The sequence below is a fragment of the Amblyomma americanum genome, chromosome 2, assembly GCF_052857255.1.
Source record: "Amblyomma americanum isolate KBUSLIRL-KWMA chromosome 2, ASM5285725v1, whole genome shotgun sequence".
Classification (NCBI taxonomy): domain Eukaryota; kingdom Metazoa; phylum Arthropoda; class Arachnida; order Ixodida; family Ixodidae; genus Amblyomma; species Amblyomma americanum.
This window is the reverse complement of record NC_135498.1, coordinates 157473686-157497023: the sequence shown is the minus strand read 5'-3', so window position 1 is coordinate 157497023 and position 23338 is coordinate 157473686. Positions and strand designations below refer to the sequence as shown.

The 23338-nt window shown below is 46.5% G+C and overlaps 1 protein-coding gene across 1 annotated transcript in view; it reads right to left on the bottom strand.

The window, feature by feature from the left end:
* Nucleotides 1-4549: 4549 nt before the first annotated feature.
* The window catches only part of LOC144121915 (protein O-mannosyl-transferase TMTC1-like), a 137885-nt gene continuing 119096 nt past the window's right edge, over nucleotides 4550-23338 (bottom strand). The window contains exons 13-19 of the mRNA XM_077655354.1: nucleotides 19743-19878; nucleotides 18948-19092; nucleotides 15665-15802; nucleotides 11122-11244; nucleotides 10123-10200; nucleotides 6200-9314; nucleotides 4550-6087 (exon numbers count right to left, since the gene is read on the bottom strand). Coding sequence (XP_077511480.1) covers nucleotides 9105-9314; nucleotides 10123-10200; nucleotides 11122-11244; nucleotides 15665-15802; nucleotides 18948-19092; nucleotides 19743-19878 — 830 coding nt within the window. The 3' untranslated portion in view covers nucleotides 4550-6087; nucleotides 6200-9104. The remainder of the gene's footprint in view (nucleotides 6088-6199; nucleotides 9315-10122; nucleotides 10201-11121; nucleotides 11245-15664; nucleotides 15803-18947; nucleotides 19093-19742; nucleotides 19879-23338) is intronic.

The following is a 23338-nucleotide window of genomic DNA, read 5'->3' as shown; positions in this document are numbered from 1 at the left end:
GAGACCACTTTTACAGATCTGTTGCATTAGAATATGCCTATCAAAATTATTTCAGGGTGCCTTTAAACATATCCTCCGTGCGCTGCTGGAGCATAGAATGTTGACCCTATCATGTGAAGCTTTTACGGTTAGATAAAACCGTTTACATAAATGAGTAGCAGCGGTTCCGAAAATGTAGCTTGGAAGGTACAGTCATGCATGAAAGTTTTCGTGATATGGTTTCTCGAAATAAAAATAATTTCTGCGCTGTCGAGCAAACTGGGTCAATGAAAAGGACAGAAGCTTAGGGTACATTCGTGATGCATCTGCGGGAGCCAGTGCTAGATGACTGGCCGGCATGGCAACACAGGTATAATCCTTATGCGCGATTCCTCATTCCGGTAAGTTGTAATAAGGGAGTAATTACTCACTGCCATCCACCCAAGCGCAGCCATTACGGCTGCAGAGGAAAGCTATTTATTATTTATTTATTTATTTACATACCTACAGCGCACTTGCGGGCATTAGTGTAGGGGGGAGAAAGAAAAAGCAATATGAGTGCACAGTTGATATATAATACAAATTAAGCTGCAAATTGAAAGGCAGGAAACAAGCAGTGAAAATTAACACAATACGTATACACGTAGTTGTCTTGATATTTGCGTCACTTAATCACACTGTAAGTGGAAAAACAGGCATGACAAGTTAAAAGTAATGCGAAAATCCATTAAAAAAGAATATTTTTCAGATCCTGGATAAAAGACGAAGGGGTCCCAGAAACAATTTCTCCAGGCAAACCATTCCACTCATGTATTGTCTTAGGGAAGAAGCTGTTCTGCTTGCGGTTCAAGAGGCACTTTGCTCTGTGGCCGCCGTTCCCATGCTACCCACGGCCCGCATTGTCATTCGCACCGACGCCCTTCACGTCACACGCCTACTACGACGAGTCAGTCGCACCCCAGAAATCTGTCAAGACATCCATCGTCTAGCGGCACACATCTCGCAACAAATCCGTATTGAGTGGGTCCCGCGTGACGTCCTGAGCGCACAAAGCCGCGCAGATTATGCGACCCGCCTTTAGACACCAACATCGTCTTTGCCTCGAGTCCTCACTCTGGATGACAGCACCCTCCTTTTAACAAGAAAGGAACACCTCCGGCGCCGCACACGTGCTCTAATCCCTCCGTGTGCGGTAATCCTCCCCCGTGGTCTTACCCGTGAACAGGAGGTTGCGCTTCGGAGGATACCGATCGGGGTTGCCCTAACTCCAGCTGTGACACGCAAGTGGCCGCATTTCAAAGATTTATATCCCCGCCCTTGGTGTCCAGTCTGCAAAAACAGAGACTGTGAGGCTGATATTCACCACCTGTTGTGGGACTTCCTGGCGCTGAAGCTGACGAAAATTCGGCACCTGGCGTCAGTGGGACTCTCATCTTACAATCCGGGTTCATATATTGCATGGACACAGGGTGCATATCATCGTTCACTTCTTGATTTCATCAGATCAGCTCAATTTCTTTTTATTTAGGCATCTTTCTCAACTTTCACTTCATAGTTTTTATGCCCTTAGGCAATAAACATCGCTTTAAGAAAAGCTGTTCTGAAATACGTTTATCCGGCAAGCATATTCACGCACTTTTCGTGCAGATGCATATGTTGGTTTCGTTAGATATCCAAATTTGTCGATGCCTGTTCTAGAGTAAAAGATATAAAATAGCGACAAGCGCAGGTATTTTCTTCTGGTTTCAAGCAGCGGCCACCTCAGGTTTCTGGAAAGATCGCGAGATCTTTTCGAAAAGTCATAATTACCTGACACAAAGCGAGCAGCACGTGCCTGCACGAGTTCAAATTTTGCAATGTTGCACTGGGTTGACGGATCCCAAGTACTGCAACCTTACTCAATAATGAGACGTACATTTGACAGAAATAATGGTTCCTTTAGCTTAGTTGGTGCCTGATTAAAGTTTCGTCTGAGGAAATTTAACATTCGACTAGCCTTCAGGGTTATGTTATGTATATGAGCATTCCATGACAAATTGGCAGATAATAGAACCCCCAAATATTTGTATTCGCTTTCAACCGACCGGCAAGTTCCTCCCATGACATAATTGGTAAGCATTGGTTGTTTTTTAGTTGTAAACCTTACCAGATTGCATTTTGATAAATTAAGGGGCATCTTCCAGGACTGGCACCACAAGAACACGGATACCAGGTCGTTCTGTAAATGTTGAGAGTCCGCCGCACTGGTAATTTCGCGGTAGATACAGCAATCATCCGCGTACAATCGAACACGGCTGGTGGTACGGTCAGTAAGGTCATTGATATAAATCAAGAAAAGTAGAGGGCCCAAAACTGACCCCTGTGGGACTCCAGATAATACAGACACACTTGATGAGCACTCACCGTCCAGAACCACGCACTGTTTTCTCTCAGACAGGTATACTTGAATCCACGCTAAGAGATTGGCCGGTATATTCATTAGGTACAGTCATTACTCCCTTATTGCAAATTCACTCCACCTTAGGGGATTCCCCCAAAACATGTGACAAACATTGTTCCCACTTCGAGTTATTGATCAATTCGCTCTCGCCCTACCATAAGCTTGCCGTCCCGGCTAGCTCAGCTAGTAGAGCGACTGCCCCGGTGAAGCGGTGGTCCCGGGTTTGAACCCCGGACAAGGACGAATTTTTCTTTAACTACAATGTTTCTGAGGAAGGCGTATAGCTTTTCTTTGTAGCCGTATGACGGCGCTCGGGTGAATGTCAATGAGTAATTACTGCCTTATTACAAATTCACTCCACCTTGGGGGATTCTTTTAAGCATTTGACCATTCCGGTAAGTAATGCACATATCTCAAGGTTCCTTGCAAAATTTCATGCGGCACTTCGTACGCATTAAAATTATGGCAATTGTGGGAACGTAAAAGATATCTTTCACCCGTGCTTTCTTGCTCTTACTGCAGAAGTCCTCTTTTGCAACGAAAAGGGCGTTAGGGCAAATAGACTACAATAGAGCGCAGCCACCGCAGGAGGTGCACTGTGTGTCAAAAGTTCCCAGGGCAAGGGATATGGTTTTGATTAGTATACCCCGGGTCGTCATAAACGTATGAAACTAGCAAGGTGCTCAGCGGTGAGAATGATGCTTGTCCTACCCTTTACGGATGCCTTTATGGTTTGAGCTCATATACTGCATGAATGTCCACGGGACACACCGCCGATTAACCTGAAGCTCTCGAACCGCGAAGAGTGGGAGGTTGCGGTGCTCAGCTCCGACCCGAAGACCCAATTCCGGGCCGTGAGCCGAGCTTTGGAAGTCGCCGAGCGCCAAGGGCTTCTGGTCACATCACGCAACCAGCAGTGAAGCAGGGAAAGAAGAAAAGCGCAATGAAGACCCCACTCGATCTACGAAAGAGCACCTTTGAATGAATTTTGACGAAAATAAAGTTTTTACCACCACCAGCTATGGTTTGACGGAGCAGTAAATGCCCACCTGCGCGGCTCAAAAGCTCACCCGGTGGCCCAGGAACAGTTGGCGCGGCCTGTACCTTTCAGCAGAAATCACCGAACGCGAGAAAGGAGAATAAAAAGTAGAGGGATCGGCAGGACTTCATCTATGGAATGTTTGGGGTAAAGACTGAAATTACTCTGGGCACTCAGTGTAGGGATGCGGCCATTTTGCATGGAACTGCCGAAACGGCGTTGGTACGAGTAGCGAGAGGCATCGAGTTAACCGGCATATAATTGTAGGTGTCTTCAGAACTGGCACTGCTGAGCACTGGCGGCAAAAATTCTGACCTGTCTTGATTTCCAGAAAGGCACATTGATGTACAAGGGCAAGTGTAATAATTGACATCCGCAAAATTACTTATCAAATTATTCTATTTTGAGAAAAGTGCTTCGGGCTTCGTCAAGGAGCAGTATCCACATAATATGAAGGTACTTAATTGCTAAGTGCAAGGCGTTTGTTTCGTGTCATGTGCGCTTCTGGACCCTAACGTTAAATTCGGGTAAATAGAGTAGTTCCGTAGAAATATGGGCACCGAGCAGGTTAGAGAATCATGAAGCATTTTTAATATTTTACAGTTTAGCTCCTCACTACATGAAAAAGAGAAGCAATGGCACCAGGAGTGCCCGGGCAGATGACAGACACACATGTTGCATTTAAGGACTATCTAGTATTGTTACTGCACGTAGAAACTGTCTTCACAGGATAAATTGTAAAAAAATGTCATTGCGGATTTCGCATGCTCACAATTCATTAGTTAAAGAGCCCTAGTTATCACTATGTGTGCACAGATATCAAGACTGCATTGCTCCGATGGAACTGTTTGACAGAATATTTTTGCTTTAGATCCGCAAAGCGAGAGCATATCAAGCGCTAAATACTAATGGCAGAGGATGCACGTCAGTTGAAAAAGATTTGCGAAATGAAAGTTATGCTGGAGCCCGAAACGTTGTGAACTGAGCCTTTGAGTAAGGCACAAACGGTAAAGCTCGTTGTGTCGTGTGTGTCTTCTCTTGTATGAGTTCCTATGATTGTTCGTCAAAGCGGCAGGAAAGGCAAGGACAACGCAAGAACTCTGCTCCCGAGGTTCTTTTTCTTTCTTGAAAAGGTCACACAACATCTCTGAGGTGAGAAGAATCACAGCTTTTCTAGTTGACATAAACGTCCACGTTACAGCAGACAAGCAACGGACATTTAGGCACAATTCACACGCCTACAACAAACACACACTCTTTGAGCCGTCTACTTTACACATCTAACGTGTTCACCAACTCCCATCCATAGGAATAAAGCACAGCAGGACAGGAGAATGAAAATGACGGCTGGGCGAAAAGTAACCACGTCGATTTTAGCGCAGGCAGACAGCAAGAAGTAGCTTCTAGTGTACGCAAAAGTGTCCGTGCTTCCTCGTTTATCACAACTAAGGGCAGTGACGGCGTGCGGCTGGTGCTGAGCGCTTACGCACATGGACTACAAAACACGTCTTCAGCTGAACGAGAACATACTGAAGTACTGAGTGCCCACTAACATGTCTAATTACGAACGACGGAATTCTACTCATGACAACCAGAATCTAGTCACACATTCTTCGCTGACACTGTCGCGCTCAATACGACCTTCAGTATGCGATCGGTGCCCATAAGGTCATGCACACGCCCGCTGTAGGGTGCCCCCGTAAGTGCCGTACACACTCACTATGCGAAGCGAGCTCGTAGCGACAACATAACACGCTGCCTTGAAAAAAAGCAAGCGGTTCTGCCATTCCGAAACCGTGTGTCATTTCGCAAGCTGTTTTCTCACCATCGCTTCCTCTTTCCCTACGACGGACGGGCCTAAAAGCTGCAGAGTTGATACTTCGTGGTGTTTAAAGTATTGTGTTACAATTCCTCTGGCAAACCGCAAACTCCTGGTCTGCCCTTAACGGGTCCTAATTTTTCAAATTCGCGACATTGCTGCATTAGACCCAAGCGCCACGAAGTGAGCGTGGCTTCCATCGCTCGCGTTTTCCTAGCGATTTAACTATTGTTCCCGCAATTTCTCGATCCAGCTGCGTTTTCTGTCCGCTCCGCTATTTGTTCGCAAAATACTGAAGCGAGTGATTTAGTCAAAGTTAAACGCCAGCAGCGGAGGATCAGCGCAAGTCTTAGCTAGTTGAGTGCATCAAGCACACTTATTGGCGTGCCTGGTAGCCGCACCGCCCACAGAACAAGGAAGCGAGAGCGAAGGCACCGACAGAAATTCGTCTCCTTTTAGAATATCAAATCCCCTTCTCTCCTTACCCACGCGGACTACAGTCGCGATTAAAAAAGATTAGCACACGTGATGGAACACCGGAGCGCCGGAATGACAACGCGTGGCGCTGCGGGTGACGCAGAAGCTGATAACGAGAGTGTCGGGCCGTTGCCATTCTACAGTATAGAGGGGTTCAGCGGACTGTCACGGCCAAGCAAAATTTATTTTTCTGTCTCGCCCTCTCTTTTTTTAATGCAGCCTTGTTCCAGCAGGCAACTGGTGAAGAATATGATAGTTGTTTTTTTGATTGTTTGGCAGTTACTCTTACGACCAGCCTCAGCCGCTGTGCTTGGCAACTGCTTGAAGAGCATACTGAAGAAGTTGGCGCGGAAAAACGAGGACAAATGCGAGACCGCGCCAACTTCTTCAGTATGCATTTCAACCAACTCGCCCAACTTTCTGCTCTCCTAAGTGCTTGAAGAGCTCTGCATCCATGAGCTGCCATGTCCTCCCAAGAGAGCAGATCTTAATATATTTGAAAATATAAAGAGGTTAATGAAAAAACGACTAGCTAAAGGCAGTGTGCCTCGAGTCGCCAGATATCGTTTGGGCGGCAGTTCAAGAGGAATGGAGCAGGCTCCAGGCTCTTCCTGACCTTGCAAGCAGCCTGTTTGACTCGTTCCCTGAGCGCCTTCAAAGCGTTGTGAGGGTCGGTGGGGCCTATGCACGCCATAACGACGTGTTTGCTCTCGCTATCCTCCTTACTTTTTTTCCTGAATTGATGGGATAGTTCTCCTGTTAATATTGTTACTACACTTTCCCAACTGAGTGACTTGTGTGAATTAGTTGCATAGGAAAAATAAAAATCCTCTTGAGAAACCATCGAGGACATAAAACATAGTAATAAAAAAGAATCCATCTTTCGTTATGATAACCGAGCCAAAGTAAATGGCGCATGCACAGTCACGTAGGGTCGGCACTTCGACGCTCGGGCGATGGCGCGCTTGATAAAGGTAACTTCCTGCCGTCCCCCCCTATGCTGTAAATATGGAAACGGCCCGATAGGCAGGTCTGCAAACCGCAGCGCCGCGTGGTGAGAATATACAAATTCTGATCGCCAGTGATTTGTGCTAGTATTTTTTACTCGCGACTGTACATCTCCACGATGCAACTGCGGCCCGAATAGGCCCGAAGCACTCTCCGGTTGCGTCTCGCGCGTTACTCATAATGCTAAGCACTGCACAACGTTCCATTAAGATATCGGATTAACATCGTCCTGTGGTGCTCACTGTACTAAGAGCGCTTCAAATTGGAAAAAAAATCCTTTCAGAGATGCCAAGCTGCCTTCTACCGACTTATTCGACACTGAAATGGCACAGGATGACGAATCGCTAGCTCAGTTTACCAGAACAGTCACTGGGAGGGAATTTGCTGTGGGCTGACACACACCGTCGGCACTCTGTGATTCTCGCGAACGAAGGTTTTACAACAAACGTACATGTTAAAGGCCTATCCAGAGAACCTAGATTCTATCGATTATAATGGACCCTTCATATAGAAGCAAGTTGGTGTACGGTTCTAGGTAATCTAATAGAAGCTTATCCTCAGAATTCCGGAGCGAATATGCAGTGGTACGTGGCCACCTCATTACGTGTTATAAGAGCCGGCGCGAATGCATGGCTGCAACTATCTGTTTCGCATAAGATTTTGGTACTACATTCAATCATCCCCCCACTCACCAGCGTTCAGTGATATTCATGCCGTAAAAGAAAATTCCTTCAATTTCACATAATGATCCCGATTTCAAGATCGTTTTTTTTTGAAGAAGCTTGAAACACTCCGCCAATATCGAGAAAGTGAACAATCGCCGTTCGAAATATTTCTTCAAAGTTCGCAATAATTCCCTTTCCGTAAGATTTAGCCCCTGAAATCACCTGAAGAAAGAAACATTCTCTGAATGGAACACGACAGCTAGCGTTTTCTCCGCGCTAGCGTAGAATGTCACATGACACCATGTCCTTGAATTACTTGACCGGTAATACGTTATCAGAAGGACGCAACGATACCTATGACAGCGTTACGAACAAAGCTAACTACACACAGCAACAGCTCAATGGACATACAGAAATCATTGACACAACAAGCACACTCTCAGGACGAAGATATCGACAGGATACAGGCAATTGCTTGCCTGATGTAATTGAGCTGACTGTGCTAGAAAAGTGTTATTGCTGACACGAAATATTTAGCTGCACTGCAACAAAGACACGATTATCTTGCGTGAAAAAAATTACGCCGCTCCAGGACACGTTCTTCAGTCGTTGTCCGTCTTGTCGAAAACACCCTCCAATGAGCTCCACGATGCACCACGAGATCGCCTCCTTCATGGCGCACTTCAGTCTCAGAGGCACGGCAGCAGCGAGCGGCGAGGAACAGTACTCGTGTTCAAAGAGATCCGGTGTCGAAACTGTCAACCGAACTGCCAGTTTCGTTTCATTTCAGCGAGGGAACAACAAGGATGGGGAAACGGGAATCTTGTGCGTGTGTTGTCGAGAGGGCTTCACTATACACCTAAGGGAGTTTATTTACATGAAAGCATCTTTTGGCTGACCGTTTATCTTGCAACCAGCACTCCCTATCGTTTTTCCTGATGCACAAGGGAAGGAGTGAGAAAGGCAGTAAACATGCCATACGGCGTAAAAACAATCGTTCCAGATACTGGGTGTGTAGTTGCAGGCGTGTAAGACTGGGTGTAGCGGGGTTGGAGAAGACAGGCACGGATTTGCATAGCTTGATATCACCGCGGGGTGTAAACCTAATAATTGTTGTCTTTGTCAGCAAGTCGTGGGAGATCCCTGGGCGTTATATGCAAAACGCAATGCGGTGCTACAACGCCGCTCGTATTGATTTCTGGCTTGCCGTTGTTCCTAATCAAAAGGTGGCGACCGGCCGCCAATAAAAAAATGGGTTTATTTCGCTATAAAGGCAAATCCATTCAACAGAAATGTGAGCAAACTAGTGAAGAACAAGTTCCAAATCTTACGAAAACGAGCGCTTTAAACGTTTGGTTATTTTGGGCTGTATGGTACACCATCCGCCAGCAAAGACACTTGTTTCTAAGTTTACCTTACCACACGTAAAGGGTGTCCCCAGCATCCGCTGAAAAGAAACACCAGAAAAAGATACTCGCTGCATTCTAAAAGATTCTGCCAATGTCCACCGCGTGCCATGACAGATAAGCGCATGACGCGAAGCTCGTATTTCACTCTTCATTGTCACTGTCCCACAGAGCTGTTTCCCATCACTTCCACCGTGATTGTTCCAGGCTCACAATTGCGCGCTGCTGGGTCCAGTTTGCATAAGAGCTTCTAGCAAACTGACCAGTGCTATTAACACACGTGAAAGGACGCTTCCAAGCCAATCGCCGATGATGACAGGGCACTTCCATTCGAAGACGAAGCAGCGATAACACCGTGGTGGGAAAGCTGGGGCCGAGTAAGACGCCGTCTCAACTTGGCCATGTTCTCTAGGATGAGCTGGTTCTTCGGGTCAAGTGAAAGGGCAGCCTGGTAGTGCCGGAACGCGCCAGAATAGTCGCCCTGCATTAGGCAAAAAAGGAAGCAAACAATGCCTTCAAACATGCCTCGTCGAAGAACTAAACTACTCATCAACTTCATCGGTTCCTTCTGATTTCGCAGAAGAAGCTCACAGAGGCTGTCATTATCGCGGCCCTCTATATCAGGTGCCTTAACAATGCCGCTTAGAAGCCATGCTAAACACTGCCACTTCCAGTCTTAAGTCCATACATCAATTGTGATCCGCTGAGTGGCGCTGGCTGCATAGAAATCCCACGGTCCACCGTTCGTGTTTCATTTCTGACCGAGTGTAATAAAGCAGATTCCTAAGCGAACAAATTGTCTCATGAACGAACGCGCTCTCTTGCACACTTATGGTTCTATAAAGAGTTTGGTTCTGATTTAGAGCGTTTGGCGCTGTGTCCAAGGCACGGGAGGCTTTAAACGCTACATTGCTTCTACTGCTTTCATGGCCGCTGTAATAACTTCGCCACATTTTCATTAACGCAGTGTGCATAGAATTCGAACTGCACAGGCGCGATTTTAACATTTCTGTTACGCAGTGTAAGCCTTTTTTGTTTTAATTTGCTGCTACTATATGAGGGCAAACGATTTTATGCATGAAAAGAAAAATTTCACACTGCAGTTTTCAGAATTAGCCAAGTTGGTAGGAAAGTGCAGTATAATATTATCTCGTATTGTATGAAAAAAGGCCTTGGTAAACTAGCTCGATAAAAAATAGCGAGTATAAATACAACTCTTACAAATTATAAAGAATGAAATTCATCTTTTTATTCTCAAATTCTCCGAATTTCGTGCTGCTTGTACTAACCTCCAGGTGCCTGATGACAGCGAGATTCAGATGGGCGTGAGCGAGGTCCGGGTTCAGCCTTATCGCCATGAGGTAACTCTGAAAGCAAAAAAGAAGTTGCATGTGCTGCCAGCGTTTCCCTGTGCACTAGGCAATGCGTGATACATATCTGATTGGCAGCAACTAATAAACGCTGTAGAGCAAGGGACACAAAGTGTCCTGTTGATTTGTGAAATATACAAAAAAAACACTCAGAACTTGCCAGAATACAGCAGCCTTAAACGACCTTTCGTTCCATAATCTCAGTTTAAACTGGGGGCATTAGTGCCATTTCATTTACCCTGTTAGATATCAAGTACAGAGAAACGACAAAGAGTGACTTATGTGCGACTTCCTCGTTAGATGAAAATAATTTCAAGTGAAGTGATCAGCTGAAGTCTAAGTTTTAGTCTCAGCCCCAGTCGTTCCAGACTAGTCGGGAATGAGTACAGAAAGTATTGATCTCGTTTGAAAAAATTGTTTATGTATACAAACCTCAGTTCACACCCGATAAGAAACATCAATTTTAACTCGTGTATTTTCTGCCTTGATGCTCTATAAGAGACGCCATTCGACCGATATTAGTCAAAGTGCGGGAGGGTGACCAGCACCTTTTTGAGAATATGATCAGGATATGTCACTTAGGCATCTTTTCAATGCGGGAAGGCGATAGACGTTTGCGACTCATTGCCCTGATTTATATTTGCCGCCCTTGAATTCATTTCACAACTGAAGCGAAGAGCAGCTGGTGCGAGCGTGGCGCCACATACGTCACCTAAGTGGCGATGTAACGGACGGACAGTCATCGCGAGTATGAGCCATTAAAGGCTGTCGCCTTAATAATGGACCTGATTGAGCCTCCGCTGCTTTTATATAGTATGAAATGTGAACTTCGATTTATACGGCATATTGCATCTCGTATATCCGTATTTTATACAGCTGAATGGAGAAAGCATGATGCTGCTCAACAGCGTACCCTACCTGTGCAGATGAGTCGAGGTCATCCATGTCCTTGAGAATGTCGCCATGGTCCGCGTGTATCCTGGCGCAAGAGCGATCGTCCACAGCACAAAGCGCCAGAGCTTTAAGGATGTAGTCCAAGGCCTGCGGTAAAAACCGCCGAGCAATGGTTTCAATGACATAGCATTCGCATGCGCACAGGATGTACCCACCGACCCGCCTTTTATAGTAGAAGTGCTCTATAGGGTTCGGATTTGGGTACTTTCCCTCAATTGCTCTTTGACCGCTGAACGAGTACGAGAGCTCTTGTTTTGTGCAGTGCGGAAATAAAGGCAGTCGTCGACGCTGGGAGTTCACGAGGACCATAGCGTGAAGTTGTGCCGGTACGTGACCAGTTGTTTCTGCCTACACAATCCAGTTAACGAAGGCAGCTAACGAAAGATCAGCGGAATGGCGCAGCCCTCGCCGGCGGGTCTTCACTACGCATGCGCCGGACCCAAGCGTCAGTTTGGGTCTTCGGTTAGCGGCACCGCTAACATGAACTGGGGCCAATAGCGTGGGCTTCGAATGCCGGACAATATTGGGCAACATCGCGGCTCGCCGCCAACCGGAGGCTGTTTACTTTACCACCCGTTCGTCGTTGCCGCTGTTTTGTGTTTCATATTCGTGGCAGATATAAAAGGCGCTCGAAGCTGTTGCTTCGTCTCCCCATGCAGCACATGTGAACGGCCCAATATTGGACATGTATTGGCAAATGCTGGTCCTACAAAGGACCAGCGTAAGGCCATCCCTGAACAATATTGGGCCAATTAACTGTGCTGCTTGAGTCAAAGAAGACTCTGTCACAAAATTCCAGGAATAAAACGCCTCGAGTTTTAAAATTCGTCTCAGATTTTGACAGATGGTAGGCGTTAGAGCGGGAGAGAAACTTTATTTTACAGCACGCCATCTAGATGCTGATGACGCCTTGGGCCTACCATACCCAAGTGTACCGTTCTCTAGCAGAAGCAACTTTGTGCTGTGCATATGACTTTTTAAATAAATAGCGGGCACCAGTAGCTGCACGGGAAATGGATGTTCACTTTATGCTCTTCGATGAGTGTTTCAGGTTTGTCCAACCGTGCTTGAGGGCCTTTGCACAGTTCCCGACTGCTGGGGCCGGATTACGCAACTTTCAATTAGGGAAATTGTCAAAAACTTGTCAAAAAGGTGTCAATTGGCCTCGCTCCTAATGGTCGGTCGTGGCCGGCGGCCATTTTGCTTTTTTTTCCGTCATGCGTGGCTGCAGATTACGTCACGGAGGTGGCAGAAGTGGTGACGTTGCACACCTAATTATTCAGGCGCTAGCTGACAGTTTTTGTGACAGCCTCGAGGCGGTCAATTTGACCGTTGCGTTTTTGACAGAAAATGGCGGAGGTGTACGCGAAGAGAGAGGCGGCTGCACCCGTGCGAGCAACGGCGAAGCAGAGCGCACGAACACCTGTTTGATTATGTTTGACTTGCCGGACAAGCTGTTGCGACGCCTTTTTCGACTAAAGAAGCAGACTGTGAAGTGGCTTGCGACGAAGTCGCCGATGAACTGGGAGGAAATTTGCGTGCGAGCGCGCTGTCGGTGCTGCGGCAGGTGCTCTGTGCACTGCGGTTCTTTGCTATCGGCGGCTTTCAAGCTGCCATTGGTTACGAGGCGCACGTCGGCATCGCAAAACCGATGGTAAGCAAATGCGTGCGGCAGGTATTGGAGGCAATCTGCAAAGTTAGCGCGCAGGGGGGTGGGTTCCCGCGGTCACCTCTGTGCCACATAAATAAAACACGCTTATGCTGGCAAAGCACTTTATTTTCCCCAGCAAATCGCACTTCGTGGTCGTCTTCTGTTTCCCAAGGGAAAACAAACATACAACCACACATCACATATTGCGACACCTCACCTTTTGGCATTTTTGTCATCGATCGAAAGAGCCGAAAAACACCGACTTCAACAAGTTGTCTTCGTCGATTTAGTACCAAGTGCTTCTTGCAAGTTCGCTCGGTAGGCACGTAGCCCTCACTGCATTCGTTAAAATTTTTCTGCGCACTTAGGTCCACCGCACAGTAGCTTGATTTCAGACGCCGCGTAACAAACACTAAACATGGCGTAGAATCGGCTGCTTTTGTGCAAAGCGGCTTGACGTTTTACCGCCGTCAGCGCATTCCTGCGGCAGCAAAAGTTACCCACCAGCCAATTTATTAGCACAAAATCGAACACCTATTGTTTTGCTTAATATTTTCCAACTTTAAACACAATGAATTGGCAAAATAAAATATTAGTTACTTTGGTCGCTGCTTATTTCTTTTTAGAAAAATTTAGCAGACGGTCCCTCACCTTGCAAAAAAATGCTCTCGGGGCACCGTCCTGCTGTACTTGGCTGATTTCTCGTTGCGTCACGTGGTGACGCCTCATCGTTTCGTCATTTTGACGTCACTGTCAATAACTTTTGACAGAATTTGTGACAGTTGCGTAATTCGGCCCCTAATCTACAGTGACCGTCGTGACCACAGGCCTCGTCAGGTCATGTTGAGCAGTTCACTCTTGTCCACCTACCAGAAGAGCGCCTCAATAATTTTTTTTTCCGTCGTAAAAGTCTGCTTGTCTTTTTTCCCTTGTGGCCCAATAAGACAGCATCATTTTGAAAAAAGAAAAAAAGTTCATTTTACAAGTCTCAATTATGGCATAAAAAATTGGTGGAAGCTTAGGGCCCGTTCACACTTGTCCGGTGAGCGAAGCGTATTCGGCCGCTTTTGACGCCGGGCGAGGCGGAAAGCGAGGGCGATCGGGCAGGACCCAATTTTTTCGCGTTCGCCGCCGCCGCCACCGCGGCGAAAAACATGGCGGCGCCCTTCGACACAGGACCCCTCGCCTCGGAATGAATTCGTCGTTGTTGCGGCCTTTCTCAGCGCGTTCACTGGCTATAAATTGGACACCGGTACATCGCTTCGTATCACCTCACCTATAAGCAAAAGTATAAGTGGTAGATTTGCTTTATTTTTTATTTAGAGTGACGATTCTGCCGCTACTGGGCCTAAGAGGAACGCCGGTTTTGTTGACCGTACTAGCTCCCATCCTGACAAGCAGATGGCGCCACTAGGCTGGGTGTTTCGTTGCGAGTCTGTTTGCATACGGTGAACTAAATATAGGAATGTGCCTGCGTTTACGTACGCAAGCGTGCATACGGTTATGGTACACAGCATCGATTTATGCTCTTTTCTAACCATATCTGCGTACACCGGGAGCGGTGACGTGGTGGCCGGGAAGTGTGTGGAAAAACTAGAAACAGCAGCGACGCGGCGGTTCCGCCTCGCCCTGGCGTCAACAGATAAGAACAGGTCCTAGTTTTCCAGAATTCGCTTCGCTCGCCTGATTTTTGGACAAGTGTGAACGCGCCCTTAAGCTTCGTCTTTAAGCGTGAGACGCGACAGCGTGTGGCAGCGTTACCAAGGAGTGCACTGAACGCCATCGCCAGTTCGGCGCGACGCGTGGCCCGTTGGACAATTTAGGGAAAGGACGCCTGTCTCACATATCTCGTTAGATACCCGAATCGTGCCGAAAGGCAAGGAAAATGAAGTGAAAATTGGTTTTAAGGAAAGGAAATGACGCCTGTCTCACATTTCTCGCTGCACACTCTGAACGCGCCGTAAGTGAAGGAGAAAACAACACCGTATTCACTAGACGCGCCTTTGTCCATTACAAACCACGAGCTGGCGTGGCGGTGTGGTTAACGTGCTCGTCTCTAACTCCGGAGGCCTTGGTTCGATTCCCCAACTCGACCTATTTCGTAGACTGCTTTATTAATGTTTCTGGAATTATTCCCTCACGGCCATCAACACCGGCTTCCCTGCGAAACGGGGCCCTTAAAGCCGTCGCGTTATAGAACAGTGGTAAAGATTTTGCTTCAGGCAGTTTCTTCCGGCGCTTGTGTTGCTCCTGTATTTCACACGACTTACGTACAGCCGGCCAAATCTTAGCTCGCGTGCGCGACGGCCGCTTTTTTCCGCGCTACTGCGCGTCGCGACGAAGCAAAGTTGCGGAAAGCTCAATATTGAACACTGGCTTAGTGAGCCTGTGCTTAGATTTGGTATTTTCGCAAGTTTCCTGCGTAATAAGCCACATGACCACGGAGAACGCGGCCGTCAATAGGCGAGCTAAGATTTGGCCGCCTGTATCTTTCTTATGCAGAACTTAAGTCAGCAATCGAAGTCGTTGAGCTAAACAGCGTTACTTCCAGGTGGTAAAATTTTCTTAAACATCGCACCCACGCTTTAGAGCGCCTTTTGTTTATGAGCTTAGAATCTTGTACTTTGGAGATTTAGACAAATGCAAAGCTGCTGTAATAATTCCATTGTTCATAGGGCAAAGAAAACAAAAGACTAAAGTAAGGGGGGCATCCTGAGCATTACAGCGATTCTTTATGGTCCTTTTAATGGTTATCAATGATGCCAAATGAACTCGCCAGCTTTAAGAGTTGCTATGCTTTCACCAGTCTCACAGGCTTTCACTCTCGAGTTCAGAATGAAATGGTACTCATACTACCTCTGCTGTGCGGTTCGTGAGGTTGTACAACAATGCCGCCGTATGCAGTGCCTCCCGATGACTGGTGTTTGTGCTGACGGCTTCGAGGAGCAAGTCTTCAGCCCCACGGAAACTCCGAAGCCTCATTAAGAGCTGCGCCTGCGTGGGAGTGAAGATGAAGGGTTGGAAGTGCGATGCGAAAAATGCATAAGCAATGTATATATCAAAGCGATTTTAACCTGACATTATTTTCAGTAGCATTTCCAGAGCAAATTTTGCTGTTCAAGGCAACAGCGAAGCTGTCACCTTCACGGGCTCCGGGTTGTATCCGCTTTACCAATTATTTGCCTGCCACCACGTGCTCCTAAGATACCGAATGTAAATTGTGTCTCCAGTTTTTATCAAGCAGTAATGATATGACCGTACGATTTCCAAAACATGATCAAAAATATTTTTCTGCGTATCGAGCTCACGGCGGCGTGCTGGAAAATAACAAACTTGGTATGGACGACTAATTACTACTTAATGCCGTTATCTGCTAGAGAAACAAGAAATTACTAACCTAGTTTTCTAACCGTATATGCACTAAAACAGACACTTCAAATTCGAGGTTTTTCCATGCACAATAACTGATTGGAATCGGATAACTCAACTAGTGCACCATCCAGTCTAACCAACCAGTGATATTTGTGCCTTTTTTTGCATCGTTAATTCTATGTTATTTCGCTAACCTTTACGCCTAATCTCCTTGAACTTAGAGTTTGCTGCATTTAGTAAATAATAAAAATCAATCTATTTTTGGCAAAAATATTGACATTTCCGAAACAGACAGCGAGAGCAGAGTCCCTTCTTCGTGTCAGTGTCTGCTTGTATGTGTGTAGGGTGCACTTTTTCGAGTGCTGTTAGGTTTTTAAAAGTCCTTTAACGCCTGTTGGAATGCACGTGAGCACGCTTTTCTTTTTGGCCCCCACCGTAAAATATGCTTGCACTGACATCTAATGCGAGCTTGGCTTCTTCGCTAGATAGCAGCACAAGTCGTAAAATAAGCCGAGAAAGCATTTTACGGCCTTAATTTGGCTTTCCCGCCGGCGACAACATTGAACAAAATATTGGCAGTTTTGCGCAGCCGTGTCTCTGGAGGATTTTAAGCACGATATCTGGCTGAGTAATTTAAACCATTTAAGCGCAAATTAACGCAATAATAATAAGCCTTGTCAAGTGAGACCGTAATGCTTGAATAATTACGCATCAGTACTCATAGGTTTTTGAAACCGACGATGAAGTAAAAGTCAAGTTTCAAAGCTTGTACGTGAAAAAAAGTAGGATAGCAGGAAATGCACTACACGGTTACATCTTTACTTTCCTGTGCCGAGGAAATTAAAAATGTGGTCCGGGTGCGCTTGGGAGGAGAAAGAATATGTCGGAGAGGATGTAGTCGATGAACACGATAGCCTCGAAGGATACGTGGGCTCATAAGGGAGCTCCCGGAGAAGCAAAAGAAATGAGACAAGGGTAAAGCACATATAATTCAATAACCCAGGAGTGCCATGTATTATAAAGCCCGCAAGCTCTTTCATTTAGGTCTCGTTCTTCTTGTCTTTTCTTTCTTCTAATGCTATGTCCTTATATTCATATCACGGGTATTTTCGGTTTTTTATTGATTCAATTTATTTTTAGAAAGCAGCGAAAAATACCGGAATGCGGTCTGTGGATATGAGTTGTAGGGAATGGCGGACATAACGGCCGTTGAGTAGGTGGTCAAAATATGATTAATTAACTGATATTACCTAATTGTGCTTAACTTTTTTATTTCAGAGAACAATATTTCGGCTCTGGAGACCTTCGACATGGTAAGAAAAACCAGTTTTTTAATATTCTAAATCGCTATTGTGGTTCACGCTCAGGTTCTGAGAGACAGGCACCCGTCTTGCAGCGCTCCTTGCCAGGTGCTCTCGACTCGGCCACTTGACAACGCGTACTGATGCAGACATATGCTACATGTGGCTTCTGCTGCGTTACTGGCGACACTGCGTCATTCTCGTCATTCATAGCGGAAACACAGCAGTGTTTTTTGGCGCTCGGAGCGTCGCCCCCCGACCACGCATCGCAGAAATCGGGAGCGGGAGCAAAGCAGTGTAGAACGCGCGTGTGCACGGCAGCGAGGCGTTAAGAACTTGTAATGTCAGTTGCACTGACGGTATGCAGGAACAGCATTAAGTATTTCAAAGAGTTTTCGGCACACCAAACTTCGTTTTCTGCAACGTGTGAGTTCATTGGCTGGTATGCGTCCTGACTGGCGACAACAGAATTAAGCCATGAGCCTGCACACTCTATGCGGGCCGTGTTGTTACTCGTATTAAAATGACAGTCCTGCTCAGTTGCATTTGAATTTTCGTACTTTCCTTTGAACAACTCCTTACAGGACGAGCTTTGCGTGGAGTAGACCGTCAACAGACCGGTCAGGAGTTACCACGTGACCAGTGCTAGACAGGTGACCATGCGCCCGTTGTAACCTAGGTTCCCGCAAAGTCTGCAGGTCATAGGTTTTACACTAGGCCTTAGGCGCTAGCATACCATAAGGAGAAGCACGACAGTTTGACCTGAGTTTAACGTGTTACGAAGCATATCCCAACCACTTGCTTAATCATTTTCTACGCTCTCCACCGCAGCGAATGCATTTATCCGAGAATAAAAGTTTGCTTTGCGCAGAAGGAACCGAAATGCTTCCGCAGTAGAGACGAGTTTGTGAGAAAACAAATTCAACTGCTCTTCAGCCGCGTAAGATTTTCAGTTCGCTGATTAAAAAGAAACGCCACTCTTCGGATCCCAAGCCAAGGTATCATAGGAAACGAAAGGACACAGTGCAAAGTCTGTGCGTTGTATGTTTTGCCCAAGGCTGAAACAAAGCGGGCTACTTAGTGCGTCGGCGTGTTTTTTCTTTGTTTTTGTTGTTTTCGCTGCCCTTGCCAAGCCTTTCCGGGTAGCAAGTACAGAACACTACGCCGTTATCGCTGCTTTAGTTAGAGAGCCCTTAAGGGCAGCCATTACAGACATTAGCGGGCTTTACAAAGTGTAGGCAAGAAAAAAATTTCCCAGCGAACACAAACATGTATTCGCCAACATGAGTACTGCTAATTAACTAAAGAGTATACCAACACAAACTTAAGATCTGAGTGGTATTCCGCCCTATTCCGTGTACAAAGCGTCGTGCGCACCGTTATAGGGCTATTTCAGCAGCGTTTTTCCTTATCTCTAAGCATCGTACACGTGATGCTGTGATACTGCGAGCGTAGTAAGCACTCACCTGATGTACTTTGCAGTCTAGGTCGTCTGGGAACAGCTGCTGCGCTTCCTCGTAGAGCGCTCGCGCCTCGTCCAGGCGACCGGCGTTGATGAAGAACACGGCGAGGTTGTCCATCACCTGCGGGTCCGGTTCCACGGAGAGAGCCCTACGGAGGGAAGATTTAATCTCCGAACATTTTCAGCATGTGTGATGTACCAGCAAATTTAAAAGCACTGTGTGCGGCGCAGGAGTGAAGTATTTGTTGTTATTCAATACCAACTCCAAGGATTAGGGGTACCTCAGCAGACACGGTGCAGGTATCACTCGCTAAGCAAACATGAGTTGAAATTAGGGTTTCCCTCTCTTTCTAGTGAAAGCGTATGCGCCTTGCATGATGCGCTTTGCACTGCGGTTATGCACATATCATTCTCCAAGCCTTGTTCAAACAGCTTCTTTAAATAAGCGAGCTTGGTCATTAATAGTGGCTCTCACATAAAATGCACATCTGTCAATCTCTGTTTTCACGTGAAGGACATTACACTTTTTATATATACTCACACCGAAACAATAATAAACTAATATTTCGTATAGCTGCGTGCAATTACACTAGGAAATAGCTTTAACAACAATTAACAAAAGAATCATGCCTCTTCAGAAAGACATCAAAATATGCAGAATTCAGGCTACTGAAAAAGCTGAGTAATTATCGCCCAAGTTGCCTGGAGCAGAAATCATATACAGAAATGTGCAGCAGTTGTCTAAAAGAAAAAGCTGCTAACTTTTCTTTTGTAGAAGCTAAGAGTTATTTGATCATACCTTTTGTAAAGGCTCTCAGCCTGCCTGTCCAAGTTCAAGCTGCGCAGGCTTCTCGCGGCGTTCAGCAGCGCCACAGTGTGGTTCGGCTGGAGCTCGAGGGCTCTTTTGTACTGCACCATGGCCTCCTCCATTCGGCCTGCGCAATACATGGAAGCGGCGTGCATGGCAGCAAATTTCAGCCGGAAACGAAAACGAAAATATTAACAAGATTCGCGACTTTCGCTTATTTCATATCATGTACATTTGTTTTGCAACTCTAGGCCTGCAGTCTGACGGAGTTCGCACCCGTCTTGTTCGATGTCTGCGAAAGAAATCACCACTAATGGGGCAAAACGCAACCTCCATGCGTTTTTGCAGTACGCGGAACTCAAAACATGCAAACATCCAAATAATTATTCTCATTGTGACTGCAGTTGGTTTAAAAATAAATTAATATTAATCACAAAATGCTCTTTGAACAACTTCTGCAGCGCGAACAAGACGTTCCACTAAACTGAGCTGACGTAAATAAAACCACTACAAAAGTTCGAAAAATAGTTTTCTGCAGCCGGAAATCTGACGCACAAATGTCAGTGTTACGTGTCACTAAGATTAGCAGGACGCCATTCTCTAAGCTATGCGCTGCTGCTCACGGGGCGACTGGCATTACAGGGATAGTTATGGGAGGAATTTTAAACTGTTTAAAGTGTACTTTCCCGCCAGTGAGTTCCGCACATTAACGCGTATTTTTTATGTTTAATTTTTGTACAGTTTACTGCGTTTATTAAGCGAGTTCTACCTGGCGATAACCTGGAAAAACTGATCGCGGTAATATAAACCCTCGCCGCTAATAAAGCGGCTAATTAGATATAACCGTCAGCTGAAGTGATACAGGCAACGCATATCTGGCGGTGATGCGTCTTGCACATTTTGCTGTTCATTCATTAGATTTTCAAGTCTAATCTAGCAAGCTTGAGGCCACAAAAGTTGTGCTTGTGAACAAAGGCTGTTAGCAAACTGACCCAACAATTGAGAAGACAGTACGTACCCTTTGCCTCGATGTGAACTGTTTGCGGCTGAGAAGATGCTATTTCACTGCACTTTTTACCTTGCAACCCTGCAGTTTTAGCGCCACAAGGTAAGAAGCGCCGTCATTGTAGAAGGTTTAAGTAATAGAACAGCCTTTGATAAGGTGTAGTAAAGGCCACCACAACAACAAATGGCAGCATGTGGGCTGAGAGGGGTCAATGAATCTTTCTCGTCTAATGTGCCGGTACCTTTTATAAGAACTTTGTTAAAACGAAACAAGTGCGATATAAAAACATGCTAGTTTTCAGGACATGCCACGAAGTGTCATGGTGTACTCGACCGGAAGTTCTAATCTTGGGCTCTGCCTGATTGTTCATACATAAATGTATTCCTTCCGGATTGAATCAATCTTAAGGACACCAGTGTTAATAGTGGCATTGGTTTAAGCCGCTTTTGGCGATGGCACAAGGACTGCTGGGTCATTCGCCACAGAGCGGCAATGCCAATCTTTTTATTTTTGTCACAATAGACTGCAGCATTTTTACACGAGGAATATTGCGTTACCTACCGGTAAACAAGAAGAATAATGTTTCTTGCTGAGAATTTTTAAAAATACCTAATTTTGTTGGAACAGATAATATTTCCGTAGAGAATGTTATTGAGCCGGTATATGATGTGGGGCGAGTAATAATGTAAAACTTCAACGTAGTTTCTTCACTTCCAAAAAAAAAATAATAATACACGTGTGTCCAACTCTTTCGGAATCTCGGCCTCGGAACCTCTCTTGATGTGTTTTTTCACACGGCTTTTCATGCAGAAAAGCGTTCTTGGCGCGTTTCTAGCACTTTAATAGTAAGTATGACGATTTTACTTTCTCGGGTTGGTTCGTCGCTGCACAGGTCCTGCGCTCTCTGCCGTATGGTATAAAAGTATGGTGTTTAGCATTCGCCATAAGCTTGACAGACGGCGGCATTTTAGTCATTTACTTGCAGTCTCAGGCATCACGTCACTTTTGATAATGCATGGCACGGCTGCGGTAGTTGAGGAACCTTTATTAGCTGCTAGTTTGACCATGAAGTTTATTTGTAAAAGGGGAAGATCTGAGTGAAGCTGTCTAAAGTAAGGAGGACGCAGATGCTATTTGCTCGTCGACAACGTTTCACAGATGTTCAGGGCTCAATGGTCCACAAGGCACGACTGCAGAGCACGCAATCAAGAAAATGTACTGAAAACATCCACACTACATCTTAGCCCCAAACCAGGCTGGCTGCCATGGTAATGTTCTACGCTTACCACAAATACGCCTAGGCCTCATACGCCTCTCCTTTGCTATGCTAGGTGCAAGTTGAATAAGAGTGAAAAAAATTCGAGGATGCTTAAGCTTCGCCTTTAAGAGCGGAACGCGACATCACGTTGCAGCGCTGCGACGGAGGCCGCGAAGGAGGCCACGGAACGCAATAGCCTTGTCAGTTGGACAAATCGCTCGGAGTCTCTAGGAGGCCACTGAAAACAGCACAGACACTGCTCCACAATAGCACTCGTAGACGGCTGCGGTTTTATACCACCCGTTCAGAATCTAGGACACATCCTAAGCGTACGGCGGAGCGCCAGCGCGCCCAGCGCCGCGCCGCGACTGGCGTCGAAAAAAGGCATCCACCTCCATGCTCCCTGTGCTGGCTCGTTCCCCCTCTCGAGCCGACTGTAGGAATTTCAAGCGTGAACAAAGAGGATTTGGGGGCGCTGAAATGACAACTTAAACCGCGATGAAAAGTTCCAGGAACCAGAAAGAGCTCCAAGCCATGAAGATAAGAGTCCCCGAAAGCCCCGCGGTCCTCTGATTGTTGTAAGTCGGACCCCTCTTGCGACGCACGCGCAAGCGCGCGCGCTCAGTCGCGGATATCTATCTGCGCCCTGCTCGCGCCTGCGCGCGCGGCATCTGCCGGGCCAGCACAGGATGGAGCTACGACTGCACGCCAAGCACGGAGGAAATTTACCGGAAACGCATGGTACTCGCCTAATTCTGACATCTGCAATTTATATGGTCACAATTACTCATGTGCGCCTCAGTACAGATCTCGAAGACAGGTTTCTAAGAAACCCCTGCATACACTAGACGCGCCTGCATTCATGTTCAAACGTCGAGTCGTCGTGGCGGGGTGCAAGCGTCCCCGTTTCGAAAGCAAAGGGGCTGGTTCGATTGTCGGCCTAACACCATGTTTTTTTATTGGCTTAGTGTGCGTGCCCTCTGATTTTTACGCAGCACCCGAATATTCCCAACGCGCGCTGTCTGCTACTCATATTACTACGGCGCCGACGGCTTTCCGACCGAAGGAGCTGTGTACGCTATTGCGTAAAATTAGCTGCAGTTTAACTGCTGCTGAACCTGGTTAGAGACCGTAAGCTGTGATGTAACGCGCAAACTATACGCGGCTTGGCGTCTGCTACGTTGAGTGCGTTCCACATACTGGATACGCAGCGCTCCCACCCTGTTGCCCTGGTAGGTGGCAATTAAAGTAATGGTTGATCTCGAGAAGTGGCCACCCAATGACCGCTGCGGACTATTGCTGCAGTGCCGCACGTCTGCCACA